Genomic DNA, 24,274 nt, shown 5'->3' with positions numbered 1-24,274 from the left:
CTGATTCACGACCGATCGCAACCACGACTGCAATAGCGATTACGCACGCAGTTTAACTGCGATAGTATGCTAATCCATTGCGATCGCTATGCCGCCGCAGCCTAACATAAGGACGCCGACTTTACCTTACACACTATGAGGCCTCGGGCTGCGTATGGCATCGCAGTGGCTAATTTATGCACGCCCCCGCAACGGTGTTCAAACGCACTGGCACGCCTGAGGTCGTCTGACCCCCACCCTGTCACCACCCCCAAACGGCACTTCCTGCAAATCACTCTGCACTGGGTCTGCGTAGTCACTGCGATCGCAGTGGCTGTTTCGCACACTGCGATGCATACACATGCGCAGAACACAACAATTGGCCGTTTGCGCACGTAATCGCAGTTGCGATCGGTAGTGAATCAGGCCTCATGTTCTTTGATTGGTATGGCCTTGTAGTTAGAATGTAGTTAGAATTTGTTCCCGGGATCCAGTCACATTGCCGACAGTTACTGTGTTGGCAATCATCATGTCAGCACCAGAAAGTCGTCATGGTAAAATATGTCACCAGACATCATGTCCACATCCTTAGAACATACATGCCTACCCTCCCGGTTTTCGCGGGAGGCTCCCGATTTTTCGGGTAACCCCCCGCACCCCCGGAAGGGTAGGCATTTCTCCCGCATTCTGCCCACTTCCTAGTGAAGTGGGCAGAATGAGGAGAATTCTGGCGGCGATCGCGGGTCTCCGTGTAGGGGGCGGGGCTTAAGACGTGATTCTACATGAATCACGTTGTTTGGCCCCGCCCCTATGCAAATTTTAACCAATTGCGGCAATTTTACCGCGAGGGGCGGGGCTTAATGGCGCGATTTGTCAGGCCCCGCCCCCGTCACCCCCCCTGCTGCTTCTCTTACCCGGGCTTCTCCCGGGAAGAGCAACTGAAAGGTAGGCAACTATGCCTTAGAATGCCAACATGTTCTAAAGGTCAACATCTGAAATGTCGATATGCGAAATGCTGATATTCTCAGAATGTCGATGGTTAGGATTAAACGCCACCAGGAGGATTAAGGTTAGGCTGCGAGAGATTAGGGTTAGGCTCCGAGAAGAGATGATGGGTTAGGCTGTGCGGGTGAGATTAAGGTTAGGCTGTGGGGGGGGGTAGCATTAGACATTAGGGGGAAAAACAGTATTACCTCTGGTGTATCTTTAGATCCGTCCACTCTCGAAACTTGCACCAGACTTATGGTAAGCTTCAGACTCTCCCTGTGATTATGGCCTTCAATGTGATCGATTACGCGTCTGTGTGCGCAAACACTTCAGCGACACGCCTGCGGGACTCTCGTAACAGGCCCCTAATACGGACCATCTCCGTACGTCTGTATAGCTACCTCCCAGTCACCACCCAGGAAAGCTGTGCGGCGTTGTTGTCTTTGCCGAATGATGTCTAGATGTTTCACAAAGCAATAACAGCTAATACTAAACTCTACATTTAAACATCATATAAATGCGTTTCAAAAGGTACATAACAGAACAGTGGTGGATAGCCCACATTCTCTTAGGGATCTGTTTGTGAAATACAGAAAGTGAAATTTGCTGATCTTGGCTCTGTGTGATCACAGTGAGACTACTTTGTGTGTAACCATTGTGAAAGTTTCCATTGGAAAACATGTCAAGGAGTTCTCTCTGCTAAATTTACCACTGTGATAATAGCAACTTTTCAGTGCGCCCGGCCCAATCAATGACTTCATTGCTCTGGGATAGCTGATAAGTATACTGGAACTTGCATTGGACTAAGGGCTGAGTGCCCATTGTATTTCTTTCTTTCATTTTTTTAACACTGGTTACATAGGGTGGGGCTTATATAAGTGGTAGCATGCTGGAGCTTGTACAATTATAGCTTGAGGTCCACAAGTTGTCTACCATAGGCCTAGAGTAAGTATTTTGGTTGCCATGCCGTACGTATCTTAGGTTTTTTGCATTGTCATTAATAATAATGGGAAAATCATTTCATTGGGGAAATGTTAACCACTTCAGGATTTCTCATCCTTATTGCCTTTATCGGCGATATCTAATTCAGTACAGTACCGCCATGGCTTAATAATTGCGGTACTCCATGGAAACACTTAAATACCACAAATATTGTTTAATAAACATTCCCCAAATCATGCCTTTATTACAGCCATGCTGCGAAATTGCGTCATGACATTCTCACACCTGCCCTCTGGACTTATGGCTAATTATACAGTCCTGCCAATAAGTACAACCTCTTTCTTAGCAGATGCCCTGAAGAGGTTTAAAAGGGGTCTATTTACTAAGCAGTGTTAGGAGACAGAGTGAACAGTGATAAGGTGCCAGCCAATCAGCTCCTAACTGCCATCTCACAGGCTGTGTTTGAAAAATGACAGTTGGTAGCTGATTGGCTGGCACCTTATCACTTTTCACTCTGTCTCCTAACACTGCTTAGTAAATAGACCCCTTAATTTTTAACTATCTGGATCATTTAAAGGCCTCAGACAGCTGCACAGAGCGTTACCCTTGGAATCTAGGTCACACGTCAGCCATTTTACTGGAGAGCAGCAGTATTCTTGGATTGTGTATCCGCTAGGCAGATTGATTAATGTGGGGTGGACTCAGAAAGGGAGCTGTCCAGGGGCGGAGAGGGGTTAATACAGTACATGAAGTGTCAATCAGTAAAAAGAAGACCGGAGGCAGAAAAGGTTACCATATCTCTGACTGGCAAAAAAGATTCAGTCAAAAACACAAGAAAAACCTGTGTAAAAACAATAGATCCTCCTAATGCTGTCCCATGTGAAGAGGTTGTCGCCCTTTGCACAGATGTCCTTGGGAGGCAATTCCACCACAAACTATTTCAGTCAGCTTATCTTTTGTAGTTAAAAAAACCCAATAAAACAACCTTTCCTTCATCTGCAGAAGAGTTAAAACAGCATAATTCATTGTAGGCCTTGGCCCTTTCTGTATGTGCAGGAACACCTCCTGGTCTAATCCCTCTGGATGGGGCCTTCCTGTTATTGTCAGGCAGGAAGTATAGTGAATAGGTCAGAGAGGAGGGGGGTGTAGAGAGAGCAGACAATTTATTTCATATCAGAGTCGTAGTTTATGTTCAGATGACTTTTTGTCCTCCTGAGTACTTAGGACTGAGCTCAACAAATCATTTTTGAAAAAAAAAAACTTTCAGCCATTTCCTAAGTATTTATAACTTTGCTCTGTAAGAGTTTACTCCTAAGTCACTTGACACTTGCTTGAATTATTATTATTATTATTATTATTAACAATTATTTATATAGCGTCAAAATATTCCATTGCGCATGACAATTGGGAACAGAAATAAAAGTAAACTTGGTCTGGACGGGCAGAGAGATAAAGGGCCCTGTTGGCAGGATTACAATATATAAAGTTAGGTTATCAACGGCATCAATCACACCTAAAGGGGTCAGCCAAAGCTGCCAAAACACCTTACGGACCCCTTTCTTAGAGATGGGGCTGAGCCAAACACTGAGAAGATTGTGGAAAATGCGCCGAGGAGGGGCACTGTTCAACCTCCATGTGTGGCTCGAGCCCTTGCCGACCCTGTAGACAAACCTGGGCACTGCTGGGGGCAGCCATATGTTACGGTAAGGGAGTTGTTGACATGCAATAGTGATTTTACCTTGAAGTCTCATTGCCTATTTATTGTATCAGTACAGATTTGAGGGGACATTCCCACCTTCCCGATCGAGACTGCATTGTCTCAATCAGCAGGGCAATTGGGGATGTAATTCCCATTCATTGGTCAGCACAAGCGAGCATTCAATGGAGCGGGGGATGGGTGGTTCAGTGCATCAGATGTGCTGGAAAGGTATCCCGGTTGCATGGCTATGCCACAGGGTCATGCCACCATGGCCCATGGTCCCGTCCCTTTTGCGGCAGGGCTGGCTGCTCTCCCACTGCGGATCCCCATCAAATGTATACTTTACTTTTTAATGGAGCTGCCGTGTAGGACAATGCTTTTTGCCTTCACGGTTCATACATGCAAATATCAGTGTTGAGTCTTAAGCGATCTATTCATCATGTTAATTATCGGACCCCGATAATTAACATACTAACTCGCAGCTAGCGTTGGAGCAATTCATCATTGATCCAGCGCGGAGACAGCTGATCCAAAAATCAGCTGTTTCCACGAGCGGCTTCACTGCTCCTCTCGGAGCAGTGAATCTTTTCACTGCTCCTTTCGGAGCAGCGAGGCAAGTGCGCATGTGCGACCTACAGGTCACACATGCGCACAAGAGCACCGACATCTGGCGAACGGAGCCAAACAGGGGCGGTGGAACCCTCTTCGAAACCCGGGACTCCTTCCATAGGGAAGGAGCGGGTTGCAACGCCATCTGAAGACGGAGAGTGCTGCCGCAGTCAAGCTCCGAAAATATTGCATTTTCGGAGCTTGATGAGTTCTGTCCCCATACTAGTGTATGGGGAAAGCGGGCCATTCCGATAAGCAGGAGACATCTATGATATCTCCAGCATTACCCTTTTGATGGATGGGCCGAAAACTCTCTTTCCCCTGCAGTTTCATTAGATAATTGTGATTCCTGAGCATGTTCATCTTTCTTGGAATCAATATCTCGTCGCAGTGCTCTATGAGAAGGTAATAAAGAGCATAGGCTATAGTGTCACTAATTGTGGGGGTAGGCAGGCGGCATGATAGCTCCTGCAGAATGCTTGTGAGATGCCTTATGAGTGTAGCACATGAGTAAGGGGGGGGGTCTCATATTTTCAAGCAATCTACAGCTCATTCCAGCAGACACATGTTCACCAAAGTGAGGCATTAGTATGACAACTTGTGTACAGAAGTTATTATATAGTTATATTTCTAGCTCATTTTGAAAAATGTAAACAAATATCTAATTTTCATGTATGGGTTAAAAGCACCTTTTTCTCGTGCACCAGTTTGTATGAAGGTGCTTGTGCATTATTCAGCAGGTATTAACCTAATATCTAACAGAATAGAAGTTATTACTGTTTACAGACAGTGGCTATCTACAGACAGTAATAGGGGTACAGCAAGGAGGGGTTTGCTTGGTGCACGGGGGAGCGTCATCTGGTGGCTGATCTGAAGGCAGCAGAAGCCCTAAGCAGCTCGGCATTATGTCTGTATTTTGATATTGGCTTTGCCGTTTGTCTCTCATCATTTGTGCTATGTTGCTGGGTGACCATGCTGGCCAGCAGGAGCCTTACATACCCCCATGGGGTTCAAGCTCAGAACATGGAGCTCCCACCTCTTGCACAGTCACTGCCGCTGGAGAGGAGACATGTCTGTGGAGGAATCCGGACTGCAGACTTGCTCCCGTGGTAATACCAACAGCCAGTGTCTCTCCAGCAGTGGTGGGTAGTGCCTCCCGCCCAGTCCCCACCGCCACCGCTGGAAAGGAGACTTGTCTATAGAGGACCCGGACTGCAGACATGCACCCATGGTAATGCTAACAGCAGGTGCCGCAGCCTCTGGCACAGTCTCCACCACCGCTGGACAAAACAGTTTTTGCTGGGGCTATACAAAAGCAGTAGGGTATAGTTCCTCTTCAGATACTGTACCTGGAAGTGACGTGAACTGAGGGCGGAAGAGCAGTTTCCTGCCCACACAGTACAGAAAAAAAAGAAAGTTGGCCCCTCGCGGGCTTGCTTCGCTTGCCACACTTCGGGCTCGGTGGCTCGCTTCACTTGCCACATGATTATATTTTTGCTGGGGCTATACAACAGCAGTAGGGTATAGTTCCCCTTCAGATACTGTACCTGGAAGTGACGTGAACTGAGGGCGGAAGAGCAGTTTCCTGCCCACACAGTACAGAAAAAAAAGAAAGTTGGCCCCTCGCGGGCTTGCTTCGCTTGCCACACTTCGGGCTCGGTGGCTCAATTCACTTCCCACATGATTATATTCCCCCTCTATGCCCACTTTTTTTTTTTAATTTCACATCCTTAGCACACTGAGTTTATGAGGCATTTTTCTGTCTGCTGATGTTATTGTGTACGTCTGCTGTGACCCTTTTCTATACATTGTCCGTCTGTCGCCACATCTTCCCCGTGTGAAGTGGAACGGATGCTAAGTTCTCCATGAAGTGCAAAGGTCATGGGCTGTTCGTGAGTTATTTATCAGCCCTGCATCCTTTCCTGGTCCTTTTTCCACCACAAAGAAAACTGATAACAAAATGAAAAAAAATCACTCTGACATTTGTAGATCTGGGCCTAATATTTCATAAATCTGCGTATTTTGCAGAAGTTTCTCCGTGACAGGGTAAACTCCCTTGCTGCAGAAAAAACAATTATGGGAAACAGATTATCTGACCGGAAGAACCCATTATATCTTATGCCATGTATTTGTCATCCATTAGAATCCATCCGATATTCATTTGCACTTACAGTTTTGAGCAAAAACAAACGGGAAATGAAAGTATGGGGCAGTCTGCAGTAGATAACGTCAGAAAGAGAAAATGGATTTGGTATGACACAGATTTTTATTGCTTACGAGAGAAAATTAACTAAGTGTTATGTCAGTCCAGCGTCAATATGGAGGTAGAACCGCCAACAACTATGCCGCTCAGGATAGAAGATGGAAATGGCGTGTTTATCAGTCACTCGACAGAGAAGAGGGTTACAAAATGGCAGCATTGCTGAGCCGAGTGCGTAGAGTTAATGTTGTCAGAGGCTGTTTATTACTGAGAAGAGAAGAGGGTGACAAAATGGCTGCATTATAGAAGCGACTGCATGGAGGACCTGATTCAAAGATGGACGCAGTGATGGAAGGCCCAGTGTTAGTATTGTCATGGGCTGTATATCAATGTGCACAGAAGATGGTGACAAAATGGCTGCATTACTGAAGGGAGAGCATGGTGCTCCATCCTGAGAGGAATAGCATAAAATTGATTTATGTCCAACTGTAAATGAGCCCCAGAGCAGTTCTATAGTTTGGTATATATATATATATATTATATATATATATATATATATATATATATATATATATAGCTCTGATGTTTTTTTTTTTCCCAATATATATAACAGCTAGATAATGGGGGTGTGATGCCAGTGTGGTAGAAGGCTGTGCTTTGAATAAAGTATTTAGGTATTGCACACCATGCACAGTAGTCACAGTAAGGTAAAATCTGCCATGGTAGCAGAAAGAGCCTGCTAATGGGGGGCATCCACTACAAGATCTGAAAACGACTGCACGATTACGACATTGTAATCGTGCAGTCGTTTGCCAGTCGTGTGATGTGCCTGCACTGAACGAGCAGACGCTCAGTGCAGGGTCATCCATTATCTGGAAACATGCTGAACCTGACGATATCGTCAGGTTGACCAGCATGTTTGCACGATGATAATGTCTAAAAGATGTCTAAAAGACCAAATTTTCAAACGATTTTCACACGATGTTTGAACGATTATCGAACGATTTTATAATTATCGTTCAATCGTTCAACTTTATCGTCTAGTGGATACCCCCCTTAAGATGACCAATAAGCCAGTTCTTTAGCCCATGAACCCAGTGACGTGAGATGTTTCACCATAGGCATGACTGTGCATTCAATATATGGTATCTGGTATCTCAGATGAACCCCTTTAACGCTTTCCCTTCCACCAGGTTCATGTATTTCCTCACACAACCCCTATCATTCATCAGACATCATTGGGCTCACAACCATTCATGTAGACACCAGTGTGCTGGGGAGAGACGGCCATATTCATGTAGCCCGCATCTATCTTATGCTTTCCCCAGTGTTTCCTCCATGGTGAGTGAACAGTGATGATATCATCACTGTATTGCACCCATGCATCCCAACCTCAAGAGAGATTGCTAGACTCTTCCGAGACCACTATTTCAGTGGGTCTCTGTGACATTCAGGGAGAGTCGAGAACATGGTGACAAAACTGCTGCATTACTGAGGCGAGAGCTTGGAGTTAGTATTGCTAGGGTCTGCATATTCTATATATCTGAGAACAGAAAATGGTGACAAAATGGCTGCATTACTGAGGAGAGAATATGGAGTAGGGATGGCCACTGAAGGTTGATGGTTTTGCCATCGATGGCTGAGATCCGATGGTTCTCCACCATCAATGGCAGAGCATGCAGCAAGGGTTTTGTTTTTTACCTCAGCACAGGAAACGGAACTTAGCCACAAACCCTCAGCTGCGCCGCTAAGCCCCGTCAATCCCCACAGGATGTCCATCAATGGGTGCAAACCATCAATGGTCCTCTCTAGATGGTTCCAAGCCATCAATATAAAATACTGAAGGCACCATCAATGGTTGACCCACTGATGGTCATCCCTAGTATGGAGTTAGCATTGCTCTAGACTGTATACCTCAGGGAAGGGGTGTCAAAATCATTAAGCTCTGTCTCACTGTGCTAAAAGTTATATGTGTTTAAAGAAACCTATGACAAAACGTGATCTATGACAGGAAATTGAGTGTCTCCAGTAAAAAGAATACTACTATATAAAAAGTAGTAAAACAGAAGTACGCACAGAGAAGCCAGCAATTGTTATGGATCGGTAACCACTGTAAAGAACTGTGATGAGCACTGATTGATTTACCAATTGAAATGCTTCTCTTCTGTGGGCCACCTGTTCTATGCATGAAGGATTTGTGTGTCCTCTGCAAAGTTCATTGTGTGACTTGTGGTTGCCTCTCCCAAACCACGCCTTCTAGTCATCTGCGTCACAACATGTGGCTTATGTGGTATGTGGGGAATCTTCTGCATGAGATGTCCTCAAGGTAAAAGAAATGGCAGCGCCTCCTGGGCGTGCAATGATGTCAATGCATAGGCAAGGTATTAGCTTCAGGAGGTCTGGAGCTTAAAGCGGATCGGACAGTGCAATGACGCATTAAATATATTTAGCAACAGCCTATGGGGTTACCAAATACATTGGAAAGACAATGAAACAGTTCAGTCATTTATGAAGCAGTAGCTGTAATTAGAGGTTGCAAAGCATTATGGGAAGAAGGTCATAGCCACGTCTTACAGCGTAAGTGGTTTCTTACCTCCCTCTCTGCACCCAAATATCTATACAGAGTATAAATGTCTGTCTGAGTGCTCGGGCTAATCTTGAGAACCACTGGACGGACTTTGATGCAGTTGTCACTAATGTATAGAGCATTTGTGGAAGATGGTTTAGGTGTATGACACATTAATGTATGACAAAAGAGAGCCGAGCAGTGATGGTATTAGTGAAGCAAGTCAATGTCAAAATGGACGTTTGAGCGCTTTCTTGGCTTACGCTGCCTAAACCGTTACAGATATATCACAGCAATCTTTATTTTATGCCATGTAGAGATTGATACGTATTATCTGGTTCCTCCAGAAAAATTGATGTAAGCCCTGTTTACTGATGTAAGCCCTGTTTACTGATACAAAATTTAATTTTTCTCTTTTTTTTTTTTACCGTTCCTGCTTCATTTATATGATAAACGATTGTTTAAATTCAAACGAGTCCAATTCCCACACACAGACTGGACGATTTATTTGAACGATATGGAATCGTCCAGTGTGTATGCACTAAGCGATGAACGATGCGCGCTCCCGCGAGTTGTTAACGATATCCCCAGTCGTCTGTACATGCAGCTCAATCTGGGGATATCGTTAATGATGCCATGCGGCCAAATGTAGCATGGCTCCGCTCCCCCCCCTGCCGTCGTTCATCGTTACTGGCATCGGCAAGTGTGTATCACAATATCTAGTTCGAGCATGAGCAGAACGCAACAATCGGCCGATTGCGTGTGTATTAGCAACTGCTTACCTCCATAGTCCAACTGGGAACTCGTCCCAACACAGGTCACATTTTCCAGGTCACCCAGCAGGAGCACAGGTGTATTCATCACTCACTGACACAGTTTAAAAAATCCACAGGTGAGCTAATTATTTCACTTGTGATTCTGTGAGGAGACCTGGAAAACATGCACTGTTTGCAAGTTGTGTTTATAAAAAGTCCAGAGCAACACAAATCAAGTTAGACACATGTAAAATGATAAGTAAGTATGGACTGAAGCATGTATTAGGTATAGTGATCTTAGGGCCTGATTCAGACCCGGTCGCAAGCGTTGAGCGCTCGCGACCGGGTCGATGGTGGCCCAGAGCGCATGCCCACGACGGAGTCGGCTCTGTCGTGCTCATGCGCGAGACCCAGATAGCGACGGGCAATCCGTCGCTCCGGGTCTCGCACCAAAGGGGGCGTGCTGTTGATGTTGAGTGACAGCACGCCCCCTTTGGTGGGCGGGTTGGGGGGGAGGCCTGGCTAGATGGAGGCGTTCCCATGGGAACGCCTACCGTTTGGGGGCGGCCCCACTTACATCACAAGTGATGTCAGTGGGAGAGCTTTCGGCTCTGTTTGAGCCGAAAGCTCTCTGGGGCTTGCGGCCACGAGAGCCTACCACAAGGGTCTCGTGCAAGCCCGATGGTCGCGATGGTCTTGACCATCGCGACCATCATCCTGGCCGCTCGCATTAGCTGTAGGTGGCAACCCACATCAATGCGAGCGGCCAGGAGGCCGCTCCATAAAAAAAAAAAAAAAGACGCCCTGATTCAGAGCGAGCGCTCTGTCAGAGCGTCTGGCTCTGAATCAGGGCCTTAATCCCTACTTCCCATGCCATGTATTTAATTTGGGTTTAAAAAAAAACAAACATTGCATACTGCAGAGGTTCTCAAACTCCACCATTACAGTCCAGGTTTTAAGGAAATCCATGATTGAGTCCAGATGGTTAAATCAACTTGACTAAGTCACCTTAGCGGAAGCCTGTATATCCTTAAAATGTGGACTGTAATGTTGCAGTTTGGGAACCTTAGGCATACTGTATAAAACCACAGTTCTAACCAGGGACGGTCTGACCCCATTAGCAGTAGTAAGCTCGCCGCTCGCTGTGTCACTCCCTCTCCCATCTCACTCATTAGACCATGCCCTCTTATTAGTGGCGGTTCTAAGGTTGGGCAAGCAGGGCTATCGCCCATGGCGCTGCACCATATAGGGCGCATCCATAATCTCCCCCCACTCCCACCCCTGTGCCATCTAATCTGACCGCTGCTAAATATAAGCTTCGGGGGTTGAGTTGCCATACCACTGAGAGTCCTAGTCTCCCCAATCCGACACTAACGCTGACCCTCCTGGGCCCCCCCATCCCCCAGAGTAAAGATAGAAACCCCCACAGCGGGTGGGGGAGGGGGGGTGACGTGATTCGTGCTGAATCGCATTGTGGCCCCGCCCCCTGCCTCACAATGCCGTTAATTTTGTCATTGTGAAGAGGTGGCGGGGCCACGATGACGCGATCATGCGGTCACGCCCCCGGCCCTGCCCCCAATACGTCATCATTGCCCTTGTCACGCCCCCTGCTGTAAGCAGACATTCAGCTCCCTCCCGGAAGTTGTGTAAGCTAGCGGCTTCACTATTGGGGGCATTACTACTGGGGGAACTACTACTGGGGATATTACTCAGGGGGCAATACTTCTGGGGGCATTACTTGGGCACTACTACTGGGGGCATCACTCAGGGCACTACTACGAGGGCATTACTCAGGGGGCACTACTGCTTGGGGGATTACTCGGGGGGCACTATTACTTAGGGGACATTACTACTGGGGGCATTACTATTGGGGGCACTATTACAGGAGGATTACTAATGGGGGCATTGCATAGGAGGCATTGCATAAGCGGCACCACTCCTGGGGCACTGCATAAGGGGGGCTCTGCATAAGGGGTACCACCACTGTGGGCACTGCATAAGGGGCACTAACTACTGTGGGAACTGCATAAGGGGCACTACCACTACTGGGGGCACTGCATAAGGGGGACTCTGCATAAAGGGCATCACTACTGTGGGCTCTGCATAAGGGGCACTACCACTGTGGGCACTGCATAAGGGGCACTACCACTACTGGGGGCACTGCATAAGTAAGGGGCACCACTGCTGTGGGCATTGTACAAGGGGCACTACTGTGGGCATTGCGTATAAGGGGCACAAATGAGGGCATTGTGTAAAAGGGGCACTGCTGTGTGTCATACATGCATAAGGGAGGTGTAATGTGAATCAAGATTGTTCTACTGTGTGGCGTAATTTGAATTGGAAATACTATTGTGTGACAACGTCCCTTTTGGGACCACGCCCCTTTATTTTGTGATCACACCCCCTTTCAATTGAGTCCACGCCCCTTTATTGTTAAAAAAAAAACACCACTTGGGCGGTGAGTTCCACCACTTCTCTAGGACCACTTTAAGCACTGATTATTATTATTAATAATACTAGAATAGATAGATAGGTAGATAGATAGATAGATAGATAGATAGATAGATAGATAGATAGGAGATAGATACTGTAGATAGATAGATGATAGTGAAAGGATTTTTGAAAAGACAGACCGGTCAGACAGAGACAATGGAAAACCCCGGCTTATTATACATATTCTGTAACAATATCGCTGCGGGCATTTGTTTATATTCTGTTTTTCTGGCTGTCCGAGCAATGGATCCGCAGGTATTTTCTCATAAATCTCGTGATTTACTGAGGCTTCCTCTGCAACGAGACCTAAGAGCTGTTTATTTGGTTGTCAGGCTGAGTGTTTCCATGTGTGTTGCCTGCACCCTGTGGATATTGGCTGTCTCAATAGGGACACGTGCACAGGCAGGAATCCCGAATATTTTCATTCTTTCAAGACTGATTCAGTTCAGTATGCTGGGGCTGCCTGAGATATGTGACATTACCAAACACAGGCTGCGGTTACATAGGGTAATGTGGAGCAGGGAAAGAGGGGGAGCGTTGCTTTCACGGAAAACTGCCTGCAGTCGCAGTAATGACAGAAAACTATCAGGGTGTAACGCTGCGTTCATGGCTAAAATCTGAGACCCTCGTCCCCGGCTCCTGTCCTTCATGAGAACAGCTGTTTCTTTTGCTGCTATTCTCAAGCGATTATTGGTGGTCCGCGCATATGTCTGAGTCGAAACTGCGCAGGCGTCAAGTTTTCATTACCGATGCCGCTCACAGACTTATTCGCAAAGTGATTGACAGACAAGGACCGTTTGTGGGAGGCAACCGGGGAGATGGCAACTCAAACGCAGACGTGTCGCGGCCCAGTTTCGGGTTGTGTCTCAGCCTGCAGCTGCGATCCCAGTAGAAATGGCTCCGGCGTCTCAGTTCCGGCAGCCATTCTGCGCGATGATGGGGTTACTCAGAGCTCCGATAATCGTCTGATCTGCAATTGTGCTGCATTTTTGCACACAGTCACTTAGATTTGCGTAGCCGCCAGCAGTCGTCTCGATCCAAAACCCGGCAGCTGCGACATTTGTATATTTCGCACAACCGCTGCGTACAGATTCTCAGCTGCGGCGGCATTAGCGTCCGTCTATGAATCAGAGTTGAGTTTGTGACAGACAGGGTGGTGGGTCCATCCACAGAGAGAAGGCTTAGTATAGCTGGCCCACCTATGATAGCAGACGCAACATGAAAAGTACTGTATACACTTTTAGGGGGTGTATATATCAAATGGTTACAGACACGAATTATTGTTTGCAAATTAGACAGTTTCATGTCTGTGTTTCGATCATTCAACACCTAAGAATAACTCCAAATAGTTGGAGTGTTTCTGTGACATGTGTCATGGAAAAGATAGATTGCATGTTTCACGGTCACCTGCTCAGTGGACCTTTGGATACAATTTAGGATTAGTTTGACAGCGAAGAACAGCAAAAAGCATTAAAATGTAGCAATAGACAGGTTAAGCAACATTTACCCATACAAGCCAATATATCCTACCCCAAGAGGAGCATTTTGTCGAGAAAGAGAGGCAGGAGGATTTGCGCGCAAAATACAACGTTGACAGTTTCTAAAGATAACAGGGTAAATTTACTACAGGTCGATTTTAATCATTTTTTAAAATTGATTAAAAGTCAACCTAAAGAGATCAACAACGATTGTGATTCGGGGGCTAAATCGCAGCACATTTACTAACACTTAAAAATCACTATACAAAAAAACCCCCACAGCTCTTGGTAAATTTAGCCAAAAACATCGATGTTGATCAATCTAGATTGATTTTTTTAATCAATTAAAATCGACTTGTAGTAAATGTACCCCAACACCTCAATGAGGTTCAATAAATGCCGATGGGCTGGGTACAGGATTCCTGCGGTCAGGATCCCAACAGAATGTGTACTAATACTAACCCTTATCTTAACCCACCTTTTCCGCAGCCTAACACTAATCCTCCCCTCCAGCAGCCTAACCCTACCCCTCCCCTGTGCAGCCTAACCCTAACGGCTGCAGAGGTGGGAGAGTTTTTAGAAGTGGAGATATTGGCCATAGCAACCAATCAGATTCTACTTAACATTTAACTAGCACCTTCTAGAAGATAATAGTTAGAATCTGATTGGTTGCTATGGGCAACATCTCCATTTCTAAAAACTCTCACTTTAGTAAATCTACCAACTGCCAAACATCACTGGCAGTTGGTGTGGCTCCACTATTTGAATTTTAGACTGCGCTGCAGCACCACCTCTGGAGCCGTCACTGGTTGTGTGTATTGCCTCGTAGTCTCCAAATTTAGACGTCTCTTCTGCACCTAGTATTGGGCAGGTGTAAGTACCGATGATAGCGATGACAGCAACTCTGGCACTTTGAGCAGTGGAGGCAGTGCAATCACATAGATGCGTACCACCCAATATACGGGGGTACAGCATTTGGTTCACAACAGGCTTCCTCAGTTGTGGTCCTATTATGCGTGACTCAGCATCCTTCTCTAAGCGCTAAGGGCCTCATTTATCAACGAGTTTTATCATTCACAACGAGTGATAAAACTTGTTGCGTATGATAAATGGCGCTCCAGGCAATCAGATCCCAACTGTCACTTTTCAAGCAGATGACAGTTGGGAGCTGATTGGCTGGAGCACCGTTATAATCATACACAATGAGTTTTATCACGCGTTGTGAATCTTAAAACTTGTTTATGAATGAGCCCCTAAGAAAGGAAGAGATACCTGAGCTTACCGTTGTTGTGTATCTTTTTAGCTACAATACGATTTGTAGTGAATCCCAGTATCATGGCTTTGCTGCTTCTTTACATTCGTGAGTCATCTTGGGAACTTTTGGATTTTTGAATAATTTTTTTTTGCATAACTAGTCTATTCTTATATCATAGCAATTATAAATGTTTAATTGACTGTGAATGATTAATTAATGTGTTAATGCATGGTAGGCTGTCCTACACAACACAGCAGAAATAAAGAAATGTAAACTGACAGCACACAGGAAATCCCCCAACAAGCTTGATTGGCAACATAACTTGGGTAGATTCCGGTACAGTTTTAGGCCTTACACTTGGTGTGTTGCACATTTTGGATCTGTGTGACTGAGTTGGACGCATTTTACATTAAAAGTAGGTGTGAAATGCGTCAGAAAGGAAACACAACACGTTTTGCTTAGTATGTTCAGGTGAATGTATCTCAATATGCCCAGCTGTGTTAGGGTAACATACTATATGTGCCAGGCTTATGCGGGGAGAAAGCAGTCTATGCACCAGAGTGATACTAAGATAAAACGGTATCATATGTGCCAAGTTTACACTGGGAGATGTTGCTTGACAGTGTTAGTAATAATAAATACTGATCTTACAGTACCCAATTTGTACACAGTGTAGTATTTTAATGAAGTGTCATATACAAAAGACAGTGTGTCTGTGTCTGGACAGTGTTATTATTACCAAATAGCAAAGATGCATTTAGCATGTAAAATATAACTAACTGCAGATGCAAATGCAAATTATAGTACTAATTGGTAAATTTTACAACATTCTATCTTCCATAGAAACCTATGGGGGCTGCAGCTGCTGATGTTAATGGAGGTTCCCTGCAGGGCCGTAGCTAGGGTAGTGCGGCCGGTGCCAGGGCACCGCAGGGCAGGGGGGCGCTGTTTGGGCCTGTCACATTTCTGTTTATTATCATTCTTGCTTGTAGCTTCCTCTTATTTCATCCCCAGCATCTCCTGGTCTCTCCTATATCTTCCCCGGCTTTCCCCATGAAGCCATGGCCCTTTTTTGGGTGCATTATGTCCCTTTGAAAAATGAGGGGGGCGCCAATGCTCTTTCTGGCACAGGGCACCAAAAAGTCTAGTTACGGCTCTGGGTCCCTGCATAATACATCTCGGTGGATACTAAATATTTGGGAATGTCCCCCGAAAATGGGCTAACTCACTGAAATCACGCCCCTGCCTGGATCTCGACTATTATATAAAACCCATGTGTTTATTCTAAATTGACATGTCTCACTCAGATGCTATAATTAGCCAGTGTTGTACTTCTTGCTCACACGGTTACTGGGAAACTTGTCCTGCTGTTTGATGTTTGCATAAGTCAGTGTGCAAATGTGTCAGCCCCTGGTAAACGTGCGCCAGGTGTGTGTGTGTTTCACTTCTGGAAGGGAAATCTTGTAAGTAAACTCATTATTGGTGCTGGATTAGGGTGTTTTATTCAAGTGACCACATGTTTTCATTGCACACCAGGAAGGCAGTTCCTGCAAACAATTAGGGGCAGAAAAAGTTTCCTCTAAATTTAGGCTATATGAGCAGGGGCGCCGAGAAGGGGGGGTGCAGGTACAAATAACCCGGACCCGGGCTTGCTGGAGGGGCTCGGCGGGGGCCCGGGTCCGGCAGCGCCCCCACTCCCTCCTACATCACAGCAGCCCAGCACACACTGCTGAGTGCTGGGCTGCAGTGGGAGATTGCTTGCAGCAGCTGGAGTGGTCGCCTATGGGGGGGAGCGATCACTCCCATTGGCTGTGCACCAGGCTGAGGGGCTCACAGCGCCCCCTCCCAGCGCTGGGGTTTATTTCCCAGTGTTTTTTTTTCTAAGGGGCGTGGCCACGCATCCCACGATTAGGCCACGCCCCCTGTCAACCCAGGCCCAGTGTGGCTCTTGGCGGCCTTGTATATGAGATGCTCCCAGAAGTAGATAAACTGTGTCTTTCCAGCTGAAGTGGAACTGCAAGTCTCAGCGTGCCTTCCCGGACATAGATCACCGAGAGATTAATGCTGCCCATCCACTAGGCGATTATATAGAGTGATTGAACGATAACGACGTCATTATTGCTCAATCTTTCATTAATTGTTTGAATATCATTCACTAGCATGTCTAAAACGACCAGCAATGCACGTACCCGCTAGCCGTTTAGACATCTATAATCATCGTGCAAACAAGCTGGTCAACCGGTCGATAACATCAGGTTGAGCATGTTTGCAGATGATTAATGACCCTGCACTGAACGACTGCTCGTTCAGTGCAGGCTCATCACAGACTGACAAACGACTGCACGATTACAATGTCGCAATCGTGCAGTTGTTTTCAGCTCGTCTAGTGGATGGGTAGCATTAGTTTAAGGGGTGCGGGAAAGAGGGCGTTGACATATTTTGTGAACGGTAGTGGGGACATCGCTGCGGCCCACAAGTCGGACATCCCCCCCCCGCCCCAGATTCACGCACCTGGGGAAAGTGGTCCCAGAGAGGTGACAGGCCATACGTATCTATCGGCCTGGTGTCGTGATTTATAATATTTTATAATAAATTGCCTGTTGCTAGGATCTCTGGTCAACAGAGGGTTATAACCTGCTCGTCCCAGCAGGCAAACATGCAGCGCAGTCCAGCCAGCGGGGATAAGTGACTCAGTCAGTGTTTGTCATCCCTCCCTAACAGTCTTTCTCGCCCTATAGCCTGCATTGGGGCAATCCGCATGGCTTCCCAAGGCTCTGACAGCTGCAGGCAGAGAGGCTGTTCCCCGTCTGCAGAATACAGATGAATTTGTGGAGCGGAGGCTCCCCAGCTAGTTGTAGCATGCTGACAGGGTGGGGTGAAGAAATCACAGCACATCTTGGAGGAAGTAGGAGAGAAGACAAGACTAACACCTCCATGATCCTGGCAAGACGGTAGTGTCACCTGTTACTGCACAAAGCAGAAGGTGGGGGGGGGGGGACATGATGGAGCAGGGAGGAATAAGAGGCTGAAGAACTGCAATGACTTGATCTGCTGAGATTGGTCCAATGCTGACTCAGTGGTCTGAGGACTGACCCGGGGACGAGGAAGAAAAGGGGCATCGAGATCCTACAAAGATGGAGCTGAAACCAGCGTTCACCCTTCAGAAAGCCCTGCTGCAGCCAGTGCGGATGTGCATGCTGGATATGACCCTGTCTGTGCAGGCTCAGGAAGTGAGTAAACGCAATATGTCACAGCTGTCCCCTGGCGGGGATATATAAAAGCCTTGTTGCATAATCTCAGGTAGCGTGGCAGGTCTGCGCCCAGTCAGGGTTGATTTACTATCATTGCTGCGAATGCGCATACTGGCGCTTTAACTGTAGCGACCAATCAGACGTTTGCCTTCGTGGCTTCATTTGCACCAGACGGATAAAAGCCAGTTGCTATTTAGTCGTTGCTCCGAGCTGTGTTGGCAGATTAACCACGCCGCTTATTACGCCCTCAGCCCCCATGTTTTAATCCCTTTCTTCGGTTCCCAGGCGTAGACAGCCGGGGTTTATGGATTTGCCAGCCGCGTATTGCTGTGTGAGGTGTGACCCTGGGCGTGTAATGTGCACGGTTCATTAAGCCGCCTCTGCGTGTGCGAACTACTGCATCAACGGATCTCATCCCCATGCCAGTCCGTGTGTTAGGGGCAGCTTGCAGCAAGGCATCTGTTAACCATCCTTGTTCCAGTTCAGTGCAAGCTGGAGTGGATGGAGCACAGCATGGTGGGTGGGAATGGTTAAGGAAGCAAGGACCAGCTCGCTGTTACCTCTAGGTCTGTCCCTCTGGCGAGGGAAGAGTTAACAGAGAAATCATCAAGGACATTGGAGGAGATGGGTCTGATTGCTAGGCAGCAAAGATGGGTTAGGCCTTTAGAATGAGAGCGGTTATTCCATTCAGCTTTAGAATGGTTCCTATTCAATGCAAATTCCGAATTGTTATAACTGTATTACGGTGATTTTGTCTGCAATTGGAGCTTTCACTATCCTTCACTACCATAATACTGTCTTATTTGGGCAGCAAAGGGTTAATGGGCGAAGAGACGTATAGAGGAAGGCGTAGATCGCCACAAGCTGTGTTAAGCACCTCGTACGTCACGTCAATTAATCCTACTCCATCTCTTCTTGATTTCAATTTACACGGGTGTCATCCTGAAAAAGAAATCCCCGTTGCTTCACGAACTATCAGTTTCGGACTGGCGGACACACATTTTAATTTCAACTTTGTTTACAAACAGCCGGTGAGATTCATTTGAAATCTGCACGGCGCAGTCCTCTGGGGATGAGTACAACCAAGATCGTGTCCTTTCTCTGTACAATTATAGGGGGATTATTTACTAAAGTGAGAGTTTTTAGAAGAGATGTTGCCCATAGCAACCAATGAGATTCTTCTTAGCACGTTACTAGCACCTTCTAGAAGATAATAGCTAGAATCTGATTGGTTGCTATGGGCAACATCTCCATTTCTAAAAGCTCTCACTTTAGTAAATTTACCTCATAGAGTAGTGAATGCTTTAAAGAGTTGAAGTAGTTAATTTAAAGGGCCAGCATGGAACTGTTTCTCTGTATTCAGTGAGCAAACACTGATGCGGTGGCATCCCAGATAATCAGTCGCAGATACATAATACATCTGGGACTGTTTAACAATATTGTCCTTGGACACAGATGTGGGGGAGGTACATATGGTGTGTACATCTTGTACGATGCATGGTACATCATGCAATATGAAATGACTTTTGGAAATAATAATGCATTTGTATTGTAATTGAAATGCTTTATTTCAATACATCTTGCAAAGTGCAAGGCACCTTGCCTACACAGAGCGGAGGCAGCCATTTTGTGAGCTGAACCAATATTCATGTACATGCAGTCTATCGATACCCAAGGGGAAGCACTGAGGATAGAATCTATCAATTCATCAGGGACCGGTGGCTTCATTGAGGCACTTAGGGAGCCAGTGAAACACCAGACTGCAGACTTCTCTAAGTAATTAACAGATGCACTTTATATAAGGACAGGTACTGGGAATATCTTCCAGCACACAAAACAAGGGAAGTGGGACTGTGCAGTTGTCTATAGGAATATAGAATATGAACATATACTGACTGAGAAGAACTGCCTTCAACAGGGAAAGACGTGATAATGAGCATTTCTCAGCAACATCATCCAGGGACGCTGTCAGGGACAAAAGCTTCCAAAAAGAAATCATCAACTAAATAATGACTTCAATTCCACAGCAATTGCGTCACAAGTATTAATAGCCAGTAAAATCCGTGCTAGATACTTAGGAGACGATGCAAAGCTGAACTCCAACCGGATGTACCGTGACGCACATTTAGGGCCTGATACAGAGGAGGAGGATACTGCGTCCGCTCGTGCGTCTGTTGCCGGACGCAGCTGTGATAATGTGCAAATGCCACTATTAGCCTTCACCTAGTGCAGTAGCCTGCGTCTGAATGTAGAAGCACTGAGACGCCCACTTTCTGAGACTCTGCACGCTGTAATACCGCCGGTCATTATTAATATGCCACTATTGGCGCAACACCGACACTTGCACCAGCCCTGAGGCAGGTGCAGTGTCTCTGCCTGAATATGGCGTCTTGTGGCTGCGACTGTGCGTCTACGAACACAGCCGCTATCACTGACACGCCCATGAGACGTAATTTTGCGTCCACTTCAGCCCACCTCCCAGTCACTACTGAAGAAGACCCATCGCTTTGATACTTTTGATACCGTCTGTCCCACAATAGCATCATTGTGTAATGTACGCGTCATTGCGCCCGAACTGCGTACATCTTTAAATCCGGCTCTAAATGAGTATATTTGCCCGTTGGCTTGGTTTCATAAATGTCGTCATCAGTACGCACTTGCATTAGCTCCATCTTTGGCGATCTGTCTGTAAACAGGCGTATTTACATGTACGCATAACTCTGCATTGCACGCAATTCCATGGACGCACGCTCTCTGAAATTAGACCACGTGAGGATGCACAGTCCATGCACAAGTATGCTCTGTCAGTTGCACTTTTGAGATGTGACTACGGTGCGTGACGCTGCATTGGGGGTAGTTGCGCACTCTTGGTTCAGGAGCAGACGCAATGCGAAAGCAGATGATACGACCCGCAAACAACCAACTTTATTTAGATTTTTATAGAGTTAACAATACAAGTTCTGTCAATACTGTAGACTAGTGGTTCTCAAACTTGGTCCTCAGGACGCCACACAGTTCATGTTTTTCAGGTCACCTGGCATGGGGTGCACAGGTGTATTAATTACTCACTGACACATTTTAAAAGATCCACAGGTAAAGCTAATTATTTCACTTGTGTTTCTGTAAGGAGATGTAGAAAACATGACCCGTTTGGGGTCCTGCGAACCGAGTTTGAGAACCTGTGCTGTAGACCAGTGGTTCTCAAACTCGGTCTTCAGGTCACATTTTCCAGGTCATCTAGCAGGAGCACAGCTGTAGTCATTACTCATTGACCCGTTTTAAAAGACACACAGGTGGAGCTAATTATTTCACTTGCGATTCTGTGAGGAGACCTGGAAAACATGCACTGTTTAGGGTCCTGAGGACCAAGTTTCAGAATCTGTGATGTAGACCAGGGGTTCCCAACCATGGTTCTCAAGGCAGGTTTTAATGATAGCCAAACTTGAGCACAGGTGTCTTAATTAGTACCTCAGTTATTTTGATTGAACCATCTATGCTCAAGCATGGGTATCACTAAAACCTGGACTGTTGGTGTGTCTTGACAACAAAGGTTGGGAAACACTGCTGTAGACCACAGGTTCTCAAACTAGGTCCTCTGGAATTGCAAGTCAAATAATTGGCTCCACCTGTGGGTCTTTTAAAATGTGTCAGTGAGTAATGAATACACCTGTGCACCTGCTGGGTGACCTGGACAATGTGAACTGTTCAGGGTCCTGAGGACCAAGTTTGAGAAACACTGCTTTAGACAGATATTTAGGAAAAGAAGCTGCATACACACACAACGATTTTGTCACCAACGATTTTCTGAACGATTTTCTGTCAGATTTTTTAAAGTGTAATGAACGATTTTTTTGAACTACAAACGATTTTTGCATATTCCCTTAATGAAAATCGTTCAGTTGGTCAGTCTGACTGAAATACAAATTACAAACGTGAATGCGCATGAACGATAATCGTTCATCGTTTTAACTTAGAAATTTAACGATTTTTTTCAACAATTGAACGATAAACTATATCGTTCATGATAATCGTTCAAAAAATCTTTGTGTGTGTATGCACCTTAACTGGTACACAGGAAGAAGAGGCTGTAAATCATCCCGATCGCATTCACTCAATTTTCCAGAACAGTTAAAAAAAATTTAAAAAAGCAATTGGTTGCTATAGGTCAGTGGTTTTCACACTCGGTCCTCAGGACCCCACACAGTTCACGTTTTACAGCAGGAGCACAGGTGTATTCATTACTCACTGACACATTTTAAAAGATCCACTGGTAGAGCTAATTATTTCACTTGTAATTCTGTGAAGAGACCTGGAAAACATGCACTGTTTGGGGTCCTGAGGACCGAGTTTGAGAACCTTTGCCATAGGTTTTATATATATATATATATATATATATATATATATATATATATATAATATATTGGGTACTGGTTGGTTGCTATGGATTATGGTTGCTTGGTGTTACTGATTGGATGCTGTGGGTTAATTGGTCGTTATGGTTACTAATTGCTTGCTAAGAGCTACCAATTCATTCCTATGAATTACTGACCAGTTGCTCTGGGTTTGGCTGCTATGGGCCACTATCTACCATCATTTTGTTGTAATCGTTTTTACACAGTGCATATCTTTTTATGCAGAGCTTAACATAGACATTTTCAGTAACAGGTCCCCTATTGAATATACAGTTTAGTCTTGGGTAGTTGTGACTTCTCTAGTGGGTACAAGATGATGCAGGGATTTGGACCAGGTTGTCTAGCAAGTCTGTCAGTGTCATTAAGGTTCAATTATAAAGCTGTAAAACCGTAGCCCTAGAGCACAAGTGAGGATTTGGAACACCATGCTTCTGGGAACACCATGCTCCTGTTTCTGAGTGAATGGGACGGTCTTCGGGGAGCTAAAAGGACTGAAGATAGTGATAGAGGTGTCTGCAGTTGGTGCAAATGTTTGCATCTTCTGAAGGTAGGGTTTGGGCAAGTGTGTGGATAAAGGCCTTCTTTGCCGAGTGATGGATAGACATATTTCATGATGTTTTGCACTTTGTAACAGTAAAGAACATTTTTTTTTTGTGTGTGCATTAATGCCAATGTAATAAAAATATTATAAAACAAAATAATGGCACATGAAATAAAAAAATAAATACAAAAAACAGTCATGAAGTCCTTCTAACCCTCATGAATAAAACATAAATGATGATGGATAGCATTAGGGATGGACAGCTTCCAGCATCAAATACAGCGATGTGATGGCTGCAAGCCAATTATCGCTCCCATTCGATGTTGATGGTATAACCATCAATGGTTTTACTGTGCACATGTGCAGAAGCATCCAGAGCGTTGCGCGTGCGCACATTAGTTGAGCTGCAGACGCCACTTCTGGGTCTCTGCAACTGCACAGAAGCAGCTAGCCATCGGACGGGCATCAGAAAGCTGCCTCCGATGGCTGGCGACCATCAAATACCTGCAATTCGTTGAAAAAAATACTCCCATCGAATAGAGAACATTGCGCACTGCTGAATGCAGACCCGTTCTGCGCATGTGCACGAAGTGTCCCGCGGACGGTCGGGAGGTTGGGCACCTCCACTGGCGCAACTGTGCAGCATCGGAGAAGAGGAATGGATGCTTTGTGCATGCGCGCGGCATCCATTAAGTGCCGGAAGAGAGCTGGGGACAGGCCAGCTACTGATGTAGTGCTGGGTTCGCCCCCAGCCTGACGCTACCAGGAGGCGTGCCATACGGGCACGCCCCCAAATAACATCATTTAGGGGGTGTGGCCTTGGGTGAGTAGGCCATGCCTCATTTTTGCTCGCGCGTGGCTTGCGTCGATTACCCATCCTGCACAGGGCGCGGCTTCCCCTGGATAATCACAGGGAGAAACAGATATGAGTTGTAGTGTACCCAGGGGCTGGCTGGCAACTTTTAGCCTGGGGGGCAAATGCATGCAGGCTGCCCTGGCAGAGGAGTAGCGTGTAGCCAGGGTGCCCGAAGAACGTGCGTGCTACGGCGCCGCCCCCCTCAAGTGTTTCAGGGAGGAGGCGGGTCCATATGGGATTAATGTAAGGTA

General features: G+C 46.1%; 1 protein-coding gene across 2 annotated transcripts in view; it reads left to right on the top strand.

The window, feature by feature from the left end:
- RALGDS (ral guanine nucleotide dissociation stimulator) overlaps positions 1-24,274 on the top strand; it is a 145,337-nt gene that overhangs the window by 10,566 nt on the left and 110,497 nt on the right. The window contains exon 1 of one of the 2 annotated variants that reach the window (XM_088462535.1): positions 18,137-18,193. The exons of the other annotated variant lie outside the window; for it this stretch is intronic. Coding sequence (XP_088318661.1) covers positions 18,152-18,193 — 42 coding nt within the window. The 5' untranslated portion in view covers positions 18,137-18,151. Of the gene's footprint in view, positions 1-18,136; positions 18,194-24,274 lie in introns of those variants that run through there. 2 annotated transcript variants of the gene reach the window in all.

This window comes from Taudactylus pleione, unplaced genomic scaffold (assembly GCF_031769625.1).
Source record: "Taudactylus pleione unplaced genomic scaffold, aTauple2 ptg000003l, whole genome shotgun sequence".
Lineage (NCBI taxonomy): Eukaryota > Metazoa > Chordata > Amphibia > Anura > Myobatrachidae > Taudactylus > Taudactylus pleione.
This window is presented reverse-complemented; position numbering and strand designations above follow the sequence as displayed.